Here is a 21,156-nt window from a genome sequence, read left to right as displayed (position 1 = left end):
AAAATTATATCTCATCACATTAAAAAGCATTAAAAAAAATTTTGTAAAAACTTTCAGCTTCCAAAAAAAAATTTAAAAACTGAAAATAACAAAAAGTTATGTTTGTTTGCCGTTATGGGGAAATCAACCACTCTCTCGTTACCGGTTTCCTGGCCTATCCCCCATCATCAGACGAGCTAACCGGGCTGGATTTCCCAAAACGGCAAATAAACAACTAACTATATCAACTGGCGACTTAGTTTAGTGTCGGTGAGTTATTAGATAAAGATCTTACCGCCAGTACACAATGGAAAGAAGCATTTTCAGGCGGCTCCATAATAATTATAAATAAAAAACTTTTTATTTTCAGTTTTTCATTATATTTAAAAGCTGAAGATTTTACCAAATAGCAGTTATATGGCAAGAAATATTTTTATTTTAAATATGACATAATGATACTGCAAGAATTTCACTTTTTATTTGTCATTATGTTGCTTACTCTTGGCTTGGGTGTGTTTTGGTTTACTCTATACAGGGTGAGTCTTAAATAAGTGCAAATATTTTAGGGATGGTATGTTTCAACCCCAGAAACACGTCTATGAGGTGTTTTTTCGCGAAAAATTTTGGAGTATTGGAATTTTTTGAAAAAAAATTGGAATTTTTTTTTAATTTTTTGGCTCATAATATGGTAACATAGGTAGTAGACTAAAATTTACAACAAAGAAAACCCAGAAAAAATCCAGCGGTTCTCAAAACGTAAGCTAAAAATCAACTTTTTTTAAATTTTCAAAGTAAAATATCTCAGTTATTTTGGACATATTTGAAAAACGGTAAAGAGAAAATATGTGTTTCTTTTATCGAGATCTACCAGCCCTGAAGATATTTGCACTTATTTAAGACTCACCCTGTAAAAGTAAATAACTTTGCAGAGAAATGTCAAGTAGAAAAGTTTTATACAAAACCCCCTATTTTTTAAACAACTGCAACCGCTAAGACTACTAGAATAGGTAAATTCTTGATAGAAATTTATCATAATATATGTGACTAGGACTACTTACCATTATTCACGTTAAGAATTATATACTTCAAAAAGAATTGTTTTTAAAAATAATTCTAAATATCATTCTCCTAAACTACATGAACACTCACTTAGATAAAGAAGAAAAGTATAGGATGAAAAATGTATGAATTGAAAACTTGAAGTGATTTAGTATTTTTAAGCATAGTCTTTTGATAGATATGTACTAAAGAGATTTAGTTTTCAGTTTTAGCTACCATCGTGCATGTTAATAGAACTTAAAATTGTTCCCTTCTATAAGAATCATGCAAAAATCAAAGCAAAACATATATGAATTGCATTTAAGAAAAATTTTACCTAATTCAAAGGAAATATAAGAATGATACATTTGAACTACTTTTTAAGTTATGTACTTTTTCCAGTTCTTTTTACGTCAAAATTTAAAAGAATACAAACAAGGCAATTATTTACTATCAGTTTATTGAATTATCTTAAGTATTAAACAATGAGATCACTTATAGTTAAGTCGAGACAATCAATGCAATGTTTAATGAAAGAAGTGGGCACAGCCCTCGTGAAATACAAGGCGGCTTAACTGTATGTGTTATTTTATTATTATTTAATAATTATTACTATTGTTGACAAGTAGTCCGAGTCACGTAATTGGCAGTAGTAGGTTTAGCGTTTCCTACACTCATTTAAAAATTGTATACAGCCAACTTTCAAAATCAGTTTAAAATGATTATACGCGAAAAAACCTCTATATTTTTGGTAAACTCTAATAAGGCGACGTATTCTGACTTGCAGCTGCAATGTGCCACTTAGCATTTTTGATTACAAAGAGGCTGTTACTTAATAAAAAATTAAATTAAGAAATGATTAATTCTAGCAGATATATAAAAATCTGTTTGAGATAGATTTGATATTTTTTTAAAAAATCACGTAAACTCCATTTTCTAACATTGCCGATAAAAGTGTATTCTCCGATTTTATATTTATAAACTCTTTATTACAACGAATATTATATTTATCAGAGTAAGTAGATCGCCGAGTAGCGACAGAAACCGTCGGCTCTTTTGATGTGGTGGGACCAAATTTTCTTTCTCTCTCTTTTGGCGTGTTTGACAGATAGACTACGTATTTAACTGCTCAACTTATGAAGTGGTCCTATAAACATGGTATACACTGCTCATAATTTGAAGTGGAATTAATTATAAAGTTTTATACATATTTTTTTTGTTTTGTTTTATCCGTATTTCTAAATTTGAATGTATAAAATATCTTACAGCCAATAAATAATTAAAAAAACGATTCGTTGCATGAGGTATACTTGAAATAAAGTATATAGAGATATTTGATAAATGGCAACAGTGGCAACTTCGCTTCTTCATGACAGATAACCTACTTATTTCGCGCAGTCGCAAAGAAAATTGAAAACGGGACTGTCGCTACTCGTCGGTTTACTTACTCTGATTATATTAACTGTTAACGCTTTTTAGGGTATGCTCTTCATTACCTGTCCATAATGATAAAAAATAAATGGTAACTTTTAATAAATTTCAGTTATTTCATTATAATGTCACAGAAAACGATAAATAAATACTAAAATTCATGCGAAAACCATATACCACTACGCAATAAGCCAGACTACTATCGTGACGTCATACTTCGATCTCTCGGGCCTTCTTCACGAGGGTTGCGGCGCGGGTTAGATCAAAATTACAAAATGAAAAAACATCTATAAAAAAATATACAACAAACAATATAAAGGATTACAGCAAACAAATAAAAACAAACCAAAAAAAGCAACGTATTAAAACACATTAAGCTTTCAGAGTTCAACGTCCACCAACTTTTGTCAATCTTCTAATAAATTATTTTGCGGTTGGCGTACATTTTCCCTCAAATATAATTAGTAATCAAGTAAATAATGCTTGAGGCAAAGACTGCACAATCACCTTGGGGTTTTTAGGCGTTTTGCATACCTGAACTGGAGTGACAGGCGTCTGTTTTATCGGAGTGACAGTCGGCTGTTTGACAGCTTGCTGGAATACTTGTTTGACGGGGGTAGAATGCACCGGCGCCAAGGGTGGTACTGTTGTGTTGATGCCTTCGCTGGAATTGTCGCTTGAACTCGGTTGAACGGCAAGATAAATTTTGGTAGGGCCGAGCACTCCTTGTCTACCTGTCGATGCTTGAGCTAAAACCAAAGAAAAACTAATGATGTAATATTGAATGTTTGCCAAATTTAAAATATATTGCGTAAAGTTCCAATAATGTACTTCAAATGTCATCAAAATATGCTCTTTAACATATTAGAACCGCTTGAGATTATGTGTAGTTATTAGTTATGAATCATAGACTTAAAATAAAATATAGACTACACTATTTACATCTCAACGCGGACAAACAACCTTTTTTGTACACATGTTTACTTCTGGGTACAGTCGACCGAGCCTTCCTCATCCAGCCTATGTTGTCACGTCTTTAATATTATCAATATTTTTTTTCTTGTTATACACATATACTGAGATATTAATACTACAGTTTAATAAAGTAGGTTTTAATATTCCATAGATGTATTAAATAGTCCTTATACTACTACATTATAAGTCGGATACTGTTTAATAAGGATAAGTTCTTTACAATATGACAACACCGATTAGAGGCGAGGAAGCCTATTCATTCATTTATTACCTTGTAGTACGTGTCGCACGTGTGCGGTAAAGCTTTGTTGCCGCTATATCCCCGGCTGTATTAACGCATTTTCTTAGCTTATAGTCCTTAAGTGTTTATTTTATTGACTTTTTCTGTTCAAAAACTATAAAATATGGTTCGCCAGTGCCAAATTTGCAAGAAATTTGACTTAAATAATCCATTTAAGTCTTGAAACGACTTTTGACCGGTAGGCAACTCTCAATTTACCCATTGGCAGTCAGTGGCGTTGTTGTAGAAAGGCGCTTATTTAGATAATATTTTAGTAAAATGTAAAATCTGAATTTTTACTTTTACATTACATTATTTACTTACTTACATTGTAACAAAATCATAATTATAACCCTGTTAATAATTAATAATGTTTTTATTAAAAATATATTCCGGTTTATTCTAAAATTATCTTCAGAATCTAAAATAACATACAAGAATTTTAAAATGATATTACATTATGAAACATTATTTTTTAATATACCGGGTCGTCTCAAAAGTGGCTCAACCCTATAACTTTTTTTATTTTTTCAGATAAAAAACAGATTTGTATGTTAGTAGGTATATGACATAAATTAGGATTTATTGACGTATTCAATTGTTTTTGGTCTCTTCCTGTTTCACCGAAATGATTACATCTTTGATTTTAAAAGGCACCCTCGGTATATTGCTACTTTATTCGATAAAAAATGACACTCTGAATAGAATGACATATCATATGCCAACTTTTGACATTGTCGCTTAAAAACATATCCTATTTTAAATTTCAATCCAGTTTTTTTCAATCCACCAAGTTTTAATCAAGGAGCCTTGGAAAAATAGTTTTGATCGTCTAATAGGTTTCGTGTCTTGTCTAGGCCGGTTAAAAGATGTACAAATCGTATTTTTAATCATACATATGTCAATTTTTTCAAATGGAACAAGGGTGACTCATTAGCATATTTGGAAAAAGCATTTTTTATGAATATATTGATACCACACACTTGGTATTTCGAGTCAAATTGTCGTTATGAACCGCGTGTTACAATTACAATTAAACCATATGCGAAAATGTCAAAAGTTGACATATGATATGTCATTCTATTCAGAGTGTCATTTTCTATCGAATAAAGTAGAAATATACCGAGGGTGCCGTTTAAAAATTAAAAGTTATAGACATTTCCGGTGAAACAGGAAGTGACCAAAAACAATTGAATGCGTCAATCAATCCTAATTTATTTCATATACTAACATACTAAATCTTGTTTTTTTTATTTGAAAATATAAAAACATTATGGGGATGAGCCATTTTTGAGACGCACCCCGTATAATAAAGACAGTACCGAGTTAAATAAATGTAGTTTTTATTTTATCCACTTCCTATCACCTTCCTTGCTTTAATGGAACAGATTTATGTTTTCTCTAATTTACATAATAAGACATCACTTAACCAGAAAAAAAATTACAACAATCATATTTTTTTTCTCTCCCTGTCGCCGATTCTATTATATCTGTGGAATAGGGTATCGAACTTCGGTGACCTTCCTTACTTTTTCCAATTTGATATAAACCCAAGAAGACATATATTTAAGTCTTGACAATACATATACGAGTAACTACATTTTAGAAATAACGTAATTTAGTATTATTTTATGCCCAAAATATTATGCATTAGTGCAACTTTTCAAAATAGAACCATGGATAACTGCTGTATAGGCGTCAATATTATTGGAATTTCACGTTAAGTAATGATAATGTCTTTCAAAGGTCAAAGATGTTCTTATTATGCGTCCTCCCCTCTTGGACTCTTCTTGGACCAGTCCATTTTCTAACTGCACTTTACAGGGTTTATGTTTTGATTAATATTAGGGGTTGTAAATGTTTGACTAAAATTAATAATTTATTATTAATTTCAAAAATTACCTAATTTCGATTATAAAATTTCTTCTATAACTTGTATTTTATTATTTTTATCATTTTTGGACTCTAAATTGTTTTTTCTAAAGTTTTATTTAAAAAACCTGTCCTAAATCTTAATAAAATATAAAAAGTTTAAATACGATATATTTTAATTTAATTATAGCTTCATTAAAATAAAAAATTACCCGGCTATGATACGGAGAGTTCAGGTGTACTTGAGAAACGAAAGACAGTGTTGTGTTTCTCGGCAGAGTCGTCAGGAAACGACCGTTACGACAGAGACAACCTATCTATCGCTCGTGTCGCACTCGTTATAACCTAAAACAATAACACAACAATAACAAGACAGTGTCTGACCGCATGTTCCAGCTATTTATGAATGAGATGCTCAGTCTATATTTTATTTTAAGTCTATGTTATGAATAGTTTTTTTGGTGATGCCTGTTAAAAGTAGGACAAAATAAAATGCCAACACTGTACAGTATTTCCATACTATTGCCATACAATTAAACTTTTAGTTATGTAATCGAGGGCGCGATTTTTAAATCGTTGCCAACCATGGACATACTCGGGGCCGGGCTGACTAACTGGAATTTAAATTTCCCGCTAGGGATTCGGGTAGTAGCTCTACTGTAAAAAAATGTCAAGTTGTCACATTTCTTTATTTATTTCCTGACATTATCATTCGTTTTGACACTTTAGTTTTGTTTAGTTAGGTTAGTTAATAGTGTTGTAATAATTTAAGCTTAAAAATGTTTACTAGCAGACCTTGCGATCGAACATTGTTCTTTTTATAACCTCTTTTAGTACGAGTGTACAAGGTAGCTTAATAGTCGTAAAAAACTCATCGCAACTTTATTAGAATATTTTGAACGGGAAAGCGGTAGTTATGGCCCTTTATGTCCCTTAAGTGCTGTTAAGAAGGCGAGTTTTATTGATGTAAATAATAACTGTATATTTATAATTAATTTATTTTTGTTTCCTAAAATATTTTGATTAAAAGAAAATATGTAAAAGTGCGCAATGCTGTGCCGGTCAAGCTTAATCCTTAACTAAAAGTTTATTTGATTGACAAAATTAACAAATTGAAGTGGAAGATCTGATAAATAAAGAAAACTAGTTTTGCAAAACCTTTTTCTTTATTATATGATCAAATTATACAGGGTGTCCCAGAAATAAGTGCAAGAATTTTAACTGGTAGTACAGTTCAACCCCAGAAACACGCCTATGAGGTTTTTTTCGCAAAAAAAATTTTTTTTTGGAAAATTCGAAATTTTTTGAAAAATTTTTTGTATTTTTTTTTTTAGTTTTTAGTTAAAAACATAATTTCTTGATAATATGGCAACATAGTTATTAGATTAAATTTACAAAAAAGAAAATCCAGAAAAGATCCAGTGGTTCTGAAAATTTTAGCAAAAACATTTTTTTTTGAAATTTTAAAAGTAAAATAACTCCATTATTTTGGACTTATTTGAAAAACGATAAAGACAAAATATGTTTCTTTTATCGAGATCTACCACCCCTTAAAATGCCTGCACTTATTTCTGGGACACCCTGTATATTACTGTATTTCTCAACAATACCTTTATCAAAATTATTCTTTGGAGTGTTTGGAAATGACTTGAATTACTAAATAAATCTCATCAAGTATACCTTTTAGCAACTGTTGTTTGACTTGCTGTTGAACAGCTGCCAACTGCTGAGGAGTAAAATCGGCTCCTTGTAATCCTTGGAGAACGATTCTCGGACCTTGTTGAGTCTGTATGACTTGCGCAGTAACGCATTTGATGACCGTTCCAGCAGGCTGACCAGCTAATAGATGATCCATTGTAGCTTTGTCGATTTGCGTGTCAGGCTGAGCTGCTTTCTGTGGAGTTTTGACAGTTTTGGCTAGTTGTGGAGTTGGAGGAGTAACCTGAAAATTTAAGTAGCAGATATTTAGAATTGACACACTTGTAGTGTACTCTGACTTAGTTCTCAAAAAGCTTTACATCAGGTTTGTGATTTTCATTTCAATCTTTTTTATAGAATATATGGACACTAGCTATACTCTGTTTTTTTTCTCAGGTAAAATTTCGACAGACGATGACAGAAGAAAAGCAGATGACGTCCATACCAATCTATTTGTTTTACTAAAAAAAGTTTCTAATATTTTTTAAGTTAACTATGGATGGGTTTAAATATAAATCCGTCATGCGTTGTCTCTTGTTGGTTTAAACCAGTTTTATTGGTTTATTTCAAAAATGACATATCATATTTCAATTTTATTGGTTTGACAGAACGATGAACGATAAACGGACGCCGATGCGTATGAATTCGCCTTTAGATTTTTGAGGCTTGTCAAAGTCTTGCCAAATTATAGGTTATAATTTTGTGTCAACTTATGTCAAATACCCTTTTCGTAGCGTTTTCGAAGATGATACATTTTGATTCGTGTTTTTACGTGTTTTTTGTGTCTTTTGAAGTCAAATGGAGGAAAAATCGAGGGAAAATTAACTGTAGACCCAGAGCACAGTTTATAGTTAATACTCGGTGCCCAGGCAGAAAGACTTACATACCAATAAAGTTACCATCAATAAAGTTTGTATACCATCTCGTCATAGATAAGTGCATCTCGTATATGGTACAAGGATCGTACTAAACATATATTAAAAACTAGAGTAGCTGTAAAATAACGACATCACATGATAGGTAAATAATGGATTTTAGTACTGCAGAAAAATGATGTAAAAAGGCACTGGTTTAAAAAAAAATAAGATTAAAGTTGATTAATCAACCTTTAAGGTAAAAAATTCGGTAAGTGTTATTATTAATAAAATAGTTTTGTTTTATTTATGTTGTTTTATTTATTCCTGTTGAATATTTCAAATTTGTATTCGTACATAAGTTATATTGATAAATATAATAATAAAGAAATACATAGTTCTTTTCTATATTTTTATGGTATGTGGTGTTTTGTTCTTGTTTGAACTGTAGACCCAGAGCACAGTTTATAGTTAATACTCGATGCCCAGGCAGAAAGACTTACACAACAATAAAGTTACCATCAATAAAGTTTGTATACCATCTCGTCATAGATAAGTGCATCTCGTATATGGTACAAGGATCGTACTAAACATATATTAAAAACTAGAGTAGCTGTAAAATAACGACATCACACGATAGGTAAATAATGGATTTTAGTACTGCAGAAAAATGATGTAAAAAGGCACTGGTTTAAAAAAAATAAGATTAAAGTTGATTAATCAACCTTTAAGGTAAAAAATTCGGTAAGTGTTATTATTAATAAAATAGTTTTGTTTTATTTATTCCTGTTGAATATTTCAAATTTGTATTCGTACATAAGTTATATTGATAAATATAATAATAAAGAAATACATAGTTCTTTTCTATATTTTTATGGTATGTGGTGTTTTGTTCTTGTTTGAAAACTACTTTGAAACTAAAATGACAGACACATCTATCACTGTCAAGGATCTTGTCGTTGGATAGACTATATATGTATAATGAAAACACGAACTGTGTATTGAAAAAACTATTTATAAAATGTGCGCTACCATACCTGCATATTAAAAAAAAAGATTTGGAGCAAAAATTTCAAACCAGAAACTTGATATAGAGCTCTTTTGGAATACTGGGTCATCATGTATTTGAATAAACTAGTACAGAATAAATTATTACTCACCTGCGTTGGAGACGTAACTTGATTATTAGCAGGCACAATATTCCTAAGAGGCGTGGTTTGCTGTTGCGCCTGTACTATAGGAGTAGCTTGTTGGATGGCCTGGGTTATATTGCCAGGTGTCAACTGAGCCACAACCTGAGCTTGGTTGTTGCCTGTAGGCCGAATAAGTACTTGCTGTCCGTTTATTGTGGCAACCTGTACCTTACCGGTAGCCAATTGCTGAGCCAAGTTGGGATTGTTCACGACAATTTGGTTAGTAATAACCTGAAAATGTAGTAATAAAACAATTGTAAATTATGAAAAAACTCGCATGTGTTGAACTGACACTATCTTCATTTTTAAATTTATACAATTACGACGTTTCACGTTGTGCTAGTCTCTGCTAGCTAGCAAGAGATAACGCAGTATGGTGCTACAAATCGACGGTATTATCCTTAACGAAGATAACCGATGACCATCAAATCATACTTAAAGTGGATACATTTCAAACTGTGCTCCAAAGCAACGCGCGATCATCCGTCGTTGACTGAAAGAATGTTTGACACTTTAACATTTAACCAGTCGCGACAGATTATTTTAAGCATTGAAGTACAGACAGTTAGCCTAATAAGGAAGAGTGATATAGGCTTGATGCATTCTCCGCCGGTGCTGCCACCATCGGAGAATACTGTAAACAGCCGATTTAAATAGCGAGTACACAAAAAAATATGTTATATAAAATTACTCTAAACGTGTTAGGAAATATAATTTGTGGAAATTCTAAAAAAAATAGAAAGACAAACATTTTGATATCTTCAGAAGGTCTAACTTGTATTATAATTTATTATTCAAGGTAATAAAACTTTTTAGATGAGTCCAACTACAGTAGCGGGCATTTTTACGCCCGATTTTGCTAGTGGGAACATAACTGGGCTATTTAGGCTGCAACGAAATTTTTAAAAGATACATAATTTTAAAATATGTTCATAAAAAATGCATGCCCTAGTTGATTAGAAAAGTATACCATTAATATTGATCAAACTATATTTTATCCTCTCATAGTTATGCTATTTAATTTTTAGCCGACCATACCAATAGGTATGGTAGGCTATTAGGATCGGCAAAAAAAGTTTTTTTAATTTCACTCAAAATGAGTTACTTGGGTCATAAATGACCTAAATACAAAATATTTTCATGGTGTCTGTCTGTCTGTCCGTCTGTAACACGATAACTCAAAAACCGCTGAACCGATTTTAACCAAATTTGGCACAAAAATACTGTGGCACCCGAGAATCTGGCCATTAGTTTTTGGTGGGGGTGGGGGGTTGGTAAGGAGGTATGGGAGGGGGTTAACAATTTTAAAAAATCGTAACTCCAAAATTACAGTAGCTAGCGAAACGCGGTTTTCAAATTAAGATTAGATAGAGATATTAACATATTTTAGTATGGGCGGCTATACGTGCCTCCCTAATAGAAACTTTGTTCGCTTAGTTGTTTCGTCGAACGGCCTGAATCCATTTTTGCTTTTGATCAAATGGGTGTGAGAAAGCTGGGAAGCTATAAAATGTTCTGGGAGAGTTTTATTGAATGTTATTACACCAAACAACCACACAATTACGCCCTTCTTTTCGTGTTAACATTTTATTGGCAATTTTATTATCATTTGAAATTGCCATTACACAACACGATGCCCAGTTCGGGTTCTTTTTTACTTAATTTTTACTACCCGACACAGCGATAGTTCCCACAAACTTCGTACTTGAGAAGTTGATAGTTTCAATAACTGCACTAGGAAAAACTAAAATAGTTAATGACAAAGCCACGATTTCAATATAATTTCAATGCAAACAACATGAACGGTAAACGGGACTGCGTGAAATATAAAGCCAGAAAGTTATGGTTTCTGCCGTACCGAGCGCTGCTATCGAACTTTGAAATGCACTAAGCCTATAGCTACATCATTAAAAACGTCATAACTATATAAATTAGAAAATAGATTCAATATAGTAATTCCTTTCAATCAAAACATTGTTTACCACTCCAAAAAAGTCCTATATGGGTATTTCGCCACTGCAAGAAAATCTACAAAATAAAATAGTTATTTTTTGTAAACAATGCTGCATTAATTCAACAGAGACTAATTGTCAGCAATGGTCTACCAATAAACAAATTTGCCTAACGGAAAAAAACGTTAACGTTTCGGATAATTTATCTCTTTCCGTCATCGGAAGAAAAAAAAATACAAAGAAAAAAAATTAAATCCAACTATTCGAGAACGCTTTAGTTTTTTTTTACAGATAACAGATACGTCTACAAAAACAGTTGAAAAAAAATGACATTATAAAATTAAATTACATTATGACATTATAATTAAATGACATAAAAAAAAATAAATGACATTATATCAAGTTCAAAATTAACAATTACTACCTGATAACAATTACTTAAGATAAAACCAAAAAGGTTCAAACTTTCTGTATGATTATTTTTAATTTTTACGTATGTCATGTTCTTTAAAATCAATTACTAATATCTACAGATGCATGAGCAATACATTTATTTTTATTTTCTTTTAGAGACTATCGCTTCTTTCATTATAATTTTGGCGTTGTTAAAATTTATTCTGTGCTCTGTGTCCCACGAATGCTGACAAATCTTAGATTTGTGAAAGTCGCCCTTTCTTAAATAACCTTTATGTTCTTTAATTCGAACATTTAAGGGTCTAGATGTTTCACCAATATAAAATTTATCGCATTCACATGGTATTTTGTATATTACATTTTTTGTTCGTTGTTCAGTATTCATTGGTTTAGTGTGTGTTAAAATGAATCTAAGTGTATTTTTGTGTTTTGAAATACCCATATTGGACTTTTTGGAGAGATGAATTCGTCACATAGGTATTTATACATTTTTATTGTTTACAATAAACTACAACCTTCAAACAAATATAGGAAATATTTCTGTTCCTAGTTCTTACCTGCTGACCGCCCTGAGTGGAAATCAACTGATTGGTGCCCAAAACCACCTGCTGCTGCACGATCGGAGTTCCCGTGCTCACCGCTATCTTCTGCAACACCTGCGGCGGCGGCTTGACCAGCTGCGCCTTCGGCTGGACCACCGCCTGTCCTATCACGGCCTGCTGCGCTGGCTGCTGCTGCGCGACCAACTGCTGTTGCGGCTGCGTAGTCGTCAACGGCTTGAGCTGCGCCATCTTACCTGCGGGAGTAGAAGGAGCGACAACGGGTTTAGTGACGGGTTTGGTAGGCGTTTCGGTGACCGAGGGCGATTTAGCGGTAGTGGCGGCGCTAGGTGCGGCCACGGGCGTCGTGGTGAGCACCTGAAGTTTGCCGTCGGGAAATTGGACCAGTTGCTGGCCGGGCATCAGACCCTTAACGGTCAGACGGCCGTCGGCCGTGCGCATGATTTGGACGCGTTGCGGTGTGTCTTTGGTGGGCGTGGACGTGGCCGATGTGGTAGTCGGTGTAGAGACGGCTGCTGCGTAAATATGATCTTCGTTTAATTTAAAGAGAAAAAAAACGGAATATTACTATTAACTACGGCAAGTATGGTTTTTATCATGTTACTTTTCCCTAATATAGCGAAACAAAATCCGTCAAAGCAATCGTTTAGTGTGAATATAGCTGAACTATTTTTACTCATATAACGATTTATACTCATTTTGTTCTTTTAAACCCCGCTATAGTCTGTCCAAATGGGGATACATGAGTGAGAATTGATTTACATAATATGTACCGCCAATGTTACTTAGCCAGGATTGAAAAAAACATGTTTAAAACACTTGTTTTTTCAACTCATCAAAATAAGTTCCTTGGACACAATTTGCCTCTATACAAAAGTGTTTTGTTTGTCCGCTAGAGGGCATCAAACTTTAAAAAATAAACACATTTTTTAAGATATTTTAAGAACCGTTATTCCGATTCGAAGAAATGTTGAGTGTCTATGTTTTGCTAAGTTTTTTAACATTTGACTTTCACAAAAATCAAGAAAAAGTACGGGAAGGGTGAAAACTACCCCCACCCCTACATAAATTTTAGTATATATATATTCCCCAACTCAATCGACAACATTTTTACAGCTATAACCGATTTTTTTTCGTATAATAGTCCCTCTAGTATTTACTACATTTTTGTCTCTTGTAAAAATAAGCGACCGCGCATACTTTTTCAGGAAAAATGCTTTTTTGAGACGTCAAGCTATGGAGGAGCATAAAATCTATTATGCTCTAATAATCCAGTTGGCGAAAATATGGAATTTTATGTTAAAATCTTAAAAAAAATAATAAATTTTAAATTAATTAACGTTCGGGTTTATTTTTTATTGATGCCCTCTAACGGACAAACGAAGCACTTTTGTATAAAGGTAAATTATGTGCAATTAATTTATTTTGATTCAAAAAATACGTAGTTCTTCTATGTCCATGGAATATTAGAACTCCCTGTATATATTTTGTAGGTCCGCTTTGGAAAAAATAAATTTTCCAAAAATGTTTTTCTCAAAAACTATGCGATGTGACGTTTTTTTACAAGGGACAAAAAATGTAGTAAATACTAGAGAGACCATTTTACAAGAAACATCAGTTGTCGCTGGAGTTGGAAAATATTTACACTAAATTTCCTGTACTTTTTCTTGATTTTTGTGAAACTCAAATGTTAAAGCACTTAGCAAAACATAGTCACCCAAAATCTCTTTTAAATAATCAGAGTAGCAGTTCTTAAAATATCTTAAAAAATGTGTTTATTTTTTTTAAAGTTTGATGCCCTCTCGCGGACAAAGGACTTTTGTATAGAGGTAAACTGTGTCCAATGAACTTATTTTAATTCCAAAAATATGTAGTAGTTCTATGTCAGAATATTCAGGACTATTTCCTAGGAATATTCAGACACCCAGTATATAAATACTCGTTTTTTTAACAAAATTTGTTTATTTTTAAACATATCAATCCTGTTACCAGTATCTAATTTTTGTTAACAAAATACCAATTTTAACTTTTTTTAACTGATCATGTTTCGCTACATTGGAAAAATACTATGAGAAGTTACTATTCAATCAATGTCTATAAGGAATGTCTCAATGTCTATAAGAAATATTTTACATATAAGAAAAATTAGTTTATATTTCTTTGTACCTATATCTTCTAACATTAAAAACAACCAACCGATAACTTAGTTTAGTTAGTAAATTGTAACTACCCGCGGTGTTTCATAATTTAATTAATAATGTTAATATGTAATTATTAGTAACTAATAACATTTATATACAGATTTGGTCACCGTAGAAGCGTGGTCTGGATTTTAACGTGTGAGACAGTGATAGACACGGCATAATGAAAAATCAAATCTATTAAAAAGTGAAAAAAGTTGGAGTCATACATTTCTTCTATGCGGTATTGCCTGATTTTGCATCAAAATAAGAAACCGCCCAAGAAAGCGTATACAAAAAAAGGTTGCATCTAGGGTTAGATATTTAATTTCTACAATTAGTTACTTATTTTACTTCAGCTGTAATAGATTCTTATTAACCCGCGGTCTCAGAACGACGTTGGGTCGCTAGCGAAACTACAAAAACAAACAATCACAGTTGTTAGTTTAGTAACTCAAGTCAAAATTGACAGCTGCTTGAATTGAGTACAAATCATAGAAAAAAGAAACAAGTTTAGATTCCCAGTTCACACAGTTTTTTAGGTTTTCAATGCCACTTTTTCACAATTATCACCTTTTTTAGTAAATAAAATTTAAATTAAACTCACCAAATATAGCAATAATTGTTTTTAAAACGGACACTTTAAACTCTTTTCGGTATTTTTCCAATACGGGCGGTTTAAATTTTGAAAGATTTAATAATTTTTGGAGATTCTGACTTTGACAAGAGAAAATTGTTTCTGTCATTGTTTGCGGTTGTTCTTAGCAACCGCTATAGCAGCGCCCTACAACGTATGCGCTCCAAAACAACTATAAGTTTTGGCGGAAAGCCAACCATTTCAATTTAAACTTGTTTCTTTCATCTGTGGTACAAATTTTACTGATTCTGTGGAGCACGTGACACTGCATAGTTATAGAACGAAAGTTTACACCTTAAAATGCGGTCACTAACATTATTTCTGAACTAATCTGAACAAACCAATGAATATTTATTTCTATGGTAGTTGTAAAGAGTGACTGCAGTGTTTTATTCCAAGTTTTTAAACAAGTATCGAACTGAATTCAGCATTATTAAATAGCTTAGATATATTATCTTCGTTTATTAAGGTGCGTATTCACTTGCAACAAAACACTACGAACAAACCAAACGCGCCGCGCACTCCAAACAATCTGCAACAAAACATTTTCCGGGAGCGCACAGTGCTTCGTCCCATGGACAAAAATCGAAAAAAAAGTTAAAATTTACTAATATCTGAATATGTAATTTTATACTTATACCAATGTTCAACCATCCTGTATATTATTTTTCATAAACAGCGTTTTTTGTTAGCAAATATTTTCACTAAAAATAAATTTTGCGATCATTATCTTATATCAGTGAAAAGAATAACATTCATAGTAGTTCTGTATATGGAGTTAAACGTTACGTACTTAATTGAAAGTCACTATGGATATTGTTAAACAAGGTATGTACTTTAAATTTATTTCTAAACAAGTTCGTTATTGTTTAGTTTTTAATTATTTTTTAAGATGATTCTTAAATGGGTATAAAAATTTTACGTTTTCAAAATTCAAAAAGGCATTAAAAAAAAACATATCAAAACATATCGTATTTATTGAATATTTTTGTTGCCATATTCATACACTTTTAATTTTTGCATAGTTCAACTGCGTCTGCTTGCGACGAACTTTATTTTATAATACTTTTCAGATGGAGTAAAATTGATAAGCAATGCCGATCTGGTTAATACTTGGCTTGATCATAAGGACAAGAACTCAAAATTGTTTATATTTCAAAAAATGTGTTCTTTATTAGATATTGATGAACCTTCCAGTCCAATGAGATAACCACTTGTGCCTGAGCCCACTATGTTGGAGCGAAACGTGGCATAAAAAATGTTCCCTTCTTTCAATTTATTATAAAACCTCATACCCAAGAAAACGAAAGAATAATATATGGATATGGTATATTAAACAGGTAACTATTAACATCCGAACCCCTCGTATCAACAAAAAGAACAGTAACAACGCGAAAAAGTAACATATTAGAAAATGATGTACAGAAATATCTTATATGTGAGGATATTTCATCTACCTGTGATTTGGATACTATAAATTTGGAAGATTCTGTCAGCAATGATTCTTCTGAATCAGAGTAGTTACGATCTATGCACATTGTTGTCCTAAAGTAAATTTATAGTATCTTAAGTTTTTTTTTAATTAAATATAGCATTAATGTTTCTTTTTCATTAAAGAAAAACATTTTTATCTTATATTAGGTTTATATTGTAGGAATCATGTTCTAATGTTATTCCAATTCTTTTTTATCACAGGAATTTATTTAATACTTACACCGTTTTCATACTATAAATTATTATTTCCTTAGATGGAACACAGCTCCAACATTTTTATTATTTATAAGATTTTTTTTCATAAACGTGGGACTAAGAACATCATCATTTAGTACAATGAGAGTACTCATCATTTGTGTCAAATAAACCTAGTTTGAATAAATTGCCTACAATAAAAGAGAAATTTTGCATTTTTGTCCTCTAGAGCCATATGTTCGAAGCACTGTGGAGCGCTCTGAACGACCTGCAACAAAACATTTTGCGCGGAGCGTTCCGCCTGTTTGCGGTGTTCGCTGCGTTCCCACCAGTAATCAGTGTTAGTGTGTTTGTCGACATGGATGCATCTGATATTACCATAGCCGCTGGTGCCTTTTTAATTATAGAGGCATTAGCGGGTAACAAAAAAGAGAAAAAAAGGAAAGGACAAAAAAGGTGGGCAAGACGCCTCTTTTTGCGCCGTCAATATAATATGGCCTTACTTAGTGACCTAGATTATATGCATAAGAAGAATTTAATTAATTTAATAAAATGGGCCGCCTTTCAAACTCATCAATTAACTCTAAACACTTTTCTCTGTTCCACTCCACAGCTAGGTACAGTTTAAAAACACCCGAAACACAACGAACGTTCAAAACTGCCGTATCCACTGAACACCGGCCAACGAACAAATTCTTTTGAGCAAATCCCGTTTACCGACAAGCTTCGGAAAATGTTTGGCGCATTCGGTTCGGTTCGGCGCAATGTACTGACTACACAAACTTGTTACAGCGCGCGCGGCGAGTTTGGTTCGTTCGGAGTGTTTTGTTGCAAGTGAATACCCACCTTTATGTTATATCACCTACGAACTGACAACACTGTACGTCGCTTTTTATTTTGTCTCTCTATCTGTTAACAGGTTGTATATATTTATCTCTCTCTGTCGTATGCATTAAAATACAGACTACGGAAATAAAGTGACCAGTGCCAGTGGCGGATACAGAGGGGGGGCCCATGGGGCCTGGCCCCCCCCCTTAAATCTGTAAATTGTGTAAAATATTAGGCTTTTGAATTAAAAATGGTGCCTTAAAAGCATATTCTACATTGCTTTTTATTTTGGCCCCCCCCCTAAAATAAATTCCTGTATCCGCCCCTGACCAGTGCCGTATATCACAAAAAATGAAATATTTACCTTGAGCCTGTCCTGCGCTTGTGGTCTGCACCTTGATCAAACTTTGTTGCGGCACATTTTGTAAGTTTTTAGGAAGAATATTAGTACTTCCGCCAGAGACAACTCTCGTAGTACCATCGGGACCTTTTGTCATCAAAATTCTTCTACCGGCTATCTTGCTGTTACTGGTAAGGAGCGAGGTTAACGTGTGTTTGCCACTGACAACCGACTGATTGGGAACGACTACGTTCTTCACTATTTTCACTGTTCCATCTGCTGATGTCACTAAAAGGCGTTAAATGTAAGCAAAAATTCATATATATATTTTTTTAAAAGTTATGTTAATTATTGCCTTTTTGAGATTAGAATGAATTTTTAATAAGAACTTATAAAATGTAATATTAACCAAGCAATTAAAAATTTATACAATTCTTTAAGTACATTTTATAAGTATGTATATTGAGAACAATGTTTATGTAGAAGAAATAAAAAAGTGAAACAATGTTAAAATAAAAGCACATTTACTACCTCATGCTTGTATAGATTATAAAAAAATTAAACATTCAACCACAAAAAATATGATAGCCACCACTAACTGAGCCTACCTTTCGGTTGAATCGGTTTTAGAGGAGGATTAGTAACAGATGTTTTTTCTGCTGTAGTACTAGTAGTTGCTGAGGTAGTACTAGCAGTAGCTTTTAAAAAGAGAAATCGGTATTATCGAATCAGTCAAATTACGTTACAAATGTTTTTCGCTAAAAGACTTTAAAATTTATATTAAATTTAAAACTAAGACCTTTGTAAAGTGTTCATTATAATTTAACTACAATATAATTTTTTTATTAAGAACCAAATAGTCTGTCCAAAGAGAAAAAGTACCTTTTTGGCACACGGCATCCAAAAATTGACAGAAAAATCAATTTACTTTTGAATTAAATGTGATAAACTCTATCGTTGGACTGACTATCTAAGTGCTCAAAACTTCTTTCGTCCTGACACTTTTTTTTGACAAATTTAATCTAACCTTATTATAAATATAATAGTACAAGAGCTAGCACCATCGGGAAAACGAGAATTTTAAGAAAGCTGGTTCTTTAATATATCTTTTGCTATGCTCTCCTGACCAAAGTGCTGGCCGTCTGGCTGCCGGTAGACTACTGCGGTTCACTACTGCGCATCACATCTGTACACTGTATCCCAATTCGTGTGTTTTATGGGATTTCTCGTTTATGAGTAGATACAATGATGCGATTTTCACATTACTTTACTACTTTTTTTATGAAACTAAATATGCTACACATAAGTTTGTCCTAGTCTCCTTAGTTCCTGAAATACAGGACGAATTTGTGATGCGCAGTAGTGAACAGAAGTTGAATACACAATAATTATATGATGCGCAGTAGTGAACGCAACCTCTACCGGCAGCCAGACGGTCCGCACTCTGTTCAGGAGAGCTTAGCAAAATATATATTAAAGAACCAGGTTTTTTTAAATTATCTCTCGAAAACGTTGCTAGCTCTTAAGACTATCAACAAAACAGCAAAATCGTTATGCAAGTGAAAATATAAAATGGCACCAATCACAAGCAAATCGTATATCCGATAAACGAAGGCATTGAAAATGCAATAAATTTAAAAACTTCGAAACAATAGAAGTTTTTAAATTCAACCAATAAAACTAACATCCTATCGTCGGACAACGGATACATGAAAATCAAGCTTAAAACTCTACATAACTGTAAACTGTAATCTGTAATGAAGATTTAACTATAATAAACATTTTATTCAGGTCAACAACAACAACAAAGAACAACCAATATTATTGATTCATAATAATCAATATTTTAAAGTCTTTATTTATAATACCAAATATCACTCCAGCCTTCTTTTACATAGAAAAACCAAGCTTTGGCTTACCTTGGGTGGTGGTTCCGACCATTTCCAACACCGAACCCGGTTTAACGTTCATGCCCTTGATCTCCATGGCCCGTTTTTGTTGGTGCGCGGCCCGCTGGATGCGCAGCTGCTGTTCCATCTTCTCCTTGATCTCTTCGGCGCTGGCCTTGCCGGTAACGGCCACTTTGACCGACTCCACGTGGTCGCCGGATTGGAGAGAGGGTCGCGGAGGGGGTAGGTTGCCGGTACGGCTCCTAGTGATAACCTGTTGGTTAGCCTTTTCCACCCTGCGATAAACACACGCGAGCCAGGCGGTTAGTTAAGGGTGACGACATGCACAGTGGGGTTGAAAAATAAAGGGTTCTGCTTTGCCAGAAGCAAAAATAACAGAGTACATACACAATATATATATATATATATATATATATATATATATATATATATATATATATATATATATATATATATATATATATATATATATATATATATATAGTATACTTAAAAAAAATATAAAGTGTGATATTAATGTGTTTTAAGTCCCTCCCATAAAAACTAGAAGTTTTATAATACTGTATTCAGTGACAATGAAAAAAACACATATTTTTCCCACGTAACTATTATGGTAGCCTAAAATGCCTCTTACAATGTCATGCTCTATACAGTGCGTAGAATAACTCTACTACACCGAACGTTTTAATCATTTCAAACTAACTTGTTTTATTTTTGAGTTAGGAATATCTCTTATTACTTCACATCTCAAAATCCAGACCACGGAGTGGAGTCCTTTATGTGGTATTAAAATAAAAACTAATTATTCTAGATATTTCTCTAATTGTGAATATTGCTTTACCATGAATGTATAATGCGTAAAAATACTGGGCATACAGAACACGATCAAAAAGTATTATGAACAAGCTTGCACTGTATGACGACAGATAAACAATTCTTATAGAATTAACCATATTTTTTACTGGCAAAGCCAAAGCCTACTTTATCATAAATTGAATATAAAGTAATTTGAGAGCTTAGTAATATTTATAAGATATCACTTAAGAATTATAAAAACAAAATACAACTTACGGTTTCCGCAAAAAAAAATGTATTTTTTATTGCAGATTTTAAGAGCTTATTATTTTTCGAGAAAATTGATATTTGGGACACTCTGTACAGTATTTTCAAGTAAATTGCAAGTACTGGGACTCTTAATTCGTTTGCCCAGATGATGCCGACAATGACGTCGATAAAGACAGTGCCGAAATTAAGAGTCCCAATCTATTCCAACTTACTTCAGAAAAACTATACATACAAACTTATTTTTATTTAAAAGGAAAATTT

At 32.7% G+C, this 21,156-nt stretch overlaps 1 protein-coding gene across 6 annotated transcripts in view; it reads right to left on the bottom strand.

Annotated features, from left to right (window-relative positions):
• Positions 1-21,156, bottom strand: part of LOC115880206 (nucleosome-remodeling factor subunit NURF301) — a 61,715-nt gene that overhangs the window by 23,509 nt on the left and 17,050 nt on the right. For 2 of the 6 annotated variants that reach the window (XM_030897350.1, XM_030897345.1), the window contains exons 4-10: positions 19,840-20,105; positions 18,529-18,618; positions 17,945-18,208; positions 12,244-12,776; positions 9,288-9,551; positions 7,256-7,517; positions 2,983-3,197 (exon numbers count right to left, since the gene is read on the bottom strand). In XM_030897350.1, the coding sequence (XP_030753210.1) occupies positions 2,983-3,197; positions 7,256-7,517; positions 9,288-9,551; positions 12,244-12,776; positions 17,945-18,208; positions 18,529-18,618; positions 19,840-20,105 (1,894 nt within the window). The remainder of the gene's footprint in view (positions 1-2,982; positions 3,198-7,255; positions 7,518-9,287; positions 9,552-12,243; positions 12,777-17,944; positions 18,209-18,528; positions 18,619-19,839; positions 20,106-21,156) is intronic. The other 4 variants (XM_030897347.1, XM_030897346.1, XM_030897349.1 and 1 more) reach the window with 4 other exon arrangements.

Source organism: Sitophilus oryzae, unplaced genomic scaffold, assembly GCF_002938485.1.
Source record: "Sitophilus oryzae breed Bouriz unplaced genomic scaffold, Soryzae_2.0 scaffold_1620_pilon_pilon, whole genome shotgun sequence".
NCBI lineage: Eukaryota > Metazoa > Arthropoda > Insecta > Coleoptera > Curculionidae > Sitophilus > Sitophilus oryzae.
The sequence above is the reverse complement of the archived record's forward strand: the minus strand, read 5'-3'. Positions and strand labels throughout refer to the sequence as shown.